Source organism: Musa acuminata, chromosome BXJ1-2, assembly GCF_036884655.1.
Source record: "Musa acuminata AAA Group cultivar baxijiao chromosome BXJ1-2, Cavendish_Baxijiao_AAA, whole genome shotgun sequence".
Taxonomy (NCBI): domain Eukaryota; kingdom Viridiplantae; phylum Streptophyta; class Magnoliopsida; order Zingiberales; family Musaceae; genus Musa; species Musa acuminata.
In genome coordinates this window covers 19,410,013-19,412,311 of record NC_088328.1, presented here as the reverse complement: position 1 = coordinate 19,412,311, position 2,299 = coordinate 19,410,013, and the positions used below count along the sequence as shown (strand labels likewise).

At 48.1% G+C, this 2,299-nt stretch overlaps 1 protein-coding gene across 2 annotated transcripts; it reads left to right on the top strand.

Annotated features, from left to right (window-relative positions):
* The first annotated feature begins 404 nt into the window (after positions 1-404).
* LOC135612372 (heavy metal-associated isoprenylated plant protein 35-like) lies at positions 405-1,857 on the top strand. Of its 2 annotated transcripts, none has more exons than XM_065108588.1 (3): positions 405-637; positions 763-823; positions 918-1,857. In XM_065108588.1, exons 1-3 carry the CDS (start codon positions 596-598, stop codon positions 1,658-1,660), a joined length of 846 nt encoding a protein of 281 aa, XP_064964660.1. In that variant the 5' UTR covers positions 405-595; the 3' UTR covers positions 1,661-1,857. The 2 variants fall into 2 exon arrangements, with proteins under 2 accessions (XP_064964660.1, XP_064964655.1); XM_065108583.1 differs by having other exon boundaries at positions 414-637; positions 748-823.
* Positions 1,858-2,299: the final 442 nt, after the last annotated feature.

Sequence of the window (2,299 nt, the reverse complement as noted above, 5' to 3'; positions counted from 1 at the left end):
TCTTGTAGCTCTCCTAAACCTCTTCTAATTCCTTGTCACAGGCTCAATCCCAACCTAAGACGGCCTTTTTCATCTTCCTCACCTCCTGAGGATGCTGTCAGGGAAGAGGAAGTGAGAGTGACAGCATCATCATGTCCTTTACAAACCACTGCAGTTGCATACGATGGAAGATGGTTGATCAAAATTTAAGTCACTATCATGAAACCTGCAGCCACCGAATACCATCGGTCCTTGTCACAGATCAAATGGGTACAATATGGGAACTTCTGAGGGCTACCGGAACATGAGAGGCACTGTTCATGAGCCAGTTTGATCAAAGGAATCAGTGTCTCCCCCAGGTTCAAATCCCAGACTAGCATCCACTTATTTACAGGGGTGTAATTGTCATCATCTGAAGATGATACGAGTGATTAATAGTTACAAGCCTACCATCTCCTGTCCACTGCTGTTGGCACCCACTTATCATGGGGGGCAGCTCTATGATAGAAGCCAGGATCACCACCTCCACAGCAGCAACGCTCACTCTCGCGCTCCCCTCCTCCCTTTTCCATCTCTGCTTTCCTTGATACCCTTCTTCGGAACTCCACTTTTACTCATGGCAGAAGCTAAAGAGTGTTCTGAAACACTGAAATATCAGGTACATTTCTATTCCCAGTCCCCTGCTTTTCTCTCTTTCTGTGAAGGTTGTGTGTGTGTGTGTGTGTGTGTGGAGTGAAGGCAAAGTTTTGGATTTTGGTGATGCTCCAGACTTTGATTCTGAAGGTCTCCATCCACTGTGAAGGATGCAAGAAGAAAGTAAAGAAGGTCCTACAAAGCATGGAAGGTAACATTGGAGTACTCCATCTCTTTGTTCTCTCCCTTGTTTCCCTCGCTTGCCTCATCAAAAGCCACTTATGTATCTTCCTGAGGTTCTTCAGGGGTTTACAAGACGACTGTCGACCCCCAGCAGCACAAAGTGGTGGTCACCGGCAACGTCGCTGCTGAGATCCTCATCAAGAAGCTCCTCAAGGCTGGGAAACATGCTGAACTCTGGCCCGAGACGAAGCCCATGGAAACCGGTGGCGGTGGCGGCAGTAACGCCGGCAGCAACAACAAGAAGAGCAAGAACAACAAGCCCATCGAGCCATCAAAGAACATTGATAACAGTCAAGTGTCTAATGGCAAAGATGACTCCACCCAAGTCTCCGATAAACCAGAGAGTGAAGCCTCCAAGAATGGCAGCAAGGAGCCTCCTCCGCCACCTGAGAAAGAGGATGAGGGCAACAAGTCTGCCGCCACTGAAGGTGGTGGTAAGAAGAAGGGGAAGAAGGGTCAGAAGGAAAACAGCAACAGCAACAACGACAACAAAAGCGGAAGCGCAAGTGGTGGCGGCGGCGGCAGTGCGACTGAGGTCGAAGTAGCTCCACAGGAAGCCAGCAAGAAAGCAGGAGCAAGCGGCGGTGTTGCAATCCCACCAACGTTCAATTTTCCGGTGTACACCACATCTCAGCTGCCATCATACTTGGTAAGCTACAACTCGATGCAGCCGAGCATGAGCCACGGCGGAGCGTACTACACGGCGCTGCCAATGCTGCAGAGCAGCTACATCTACTCGACCGCATCGCCATGTTCGTGCTACACCTGCAGCGACGAGAACAGCAGTGCCTGCAGTATCATGTGACGGACACGATCCCCACCTCCACTGCGCCGTAGTAGAACTCCAAGTAGTTTCCTCTAAGACTACTTATGGTATTGTGAGGAGTGTGAGTGCTAAGCTTATACTACTTGAGCAAGTGCAACTTAGTTGAACTGAGCCTTTTGGACTTTGTTCTGTGTTCTACATTGTGTGAATGGTGGAAGAGAACTGCTATTGAGTTTCTTTGCATTTGTTTTAGGGGATGGGATGTTGATTCAGTTCATGGCAGCAGCAATCAACACTCACCAAGCTGATGTTTCCTTTGATACACATGTGAGTCCACAAGCTGCACACAGGCAACACAGTCTTCTCTAACTTCTCTGCCTGTTGTTTATGTATTGTTCCTGGCCTTCCATTATGAAAAGAACTTCCAGTGTCCTCTCCCACTGTCCTTACATCGCCATGGGGGCCTCAGCTTGTGTGCATGAAAGGATGTCACGCAGGTCGATGCATTTGTATGTAGTAAGTCAGATATATTCTTTGAGCAATTAAGACAAACATCAAAGGTCTCGTGTTGACTATGTTGACTCTTCTTTGATCGAAGCCTGAAGTAGCTCAGTATTATCTTTCTTTCAGTGAGTAGATACAAAGTTGCATCTTACACGCCCTGAAACTTATCATAAA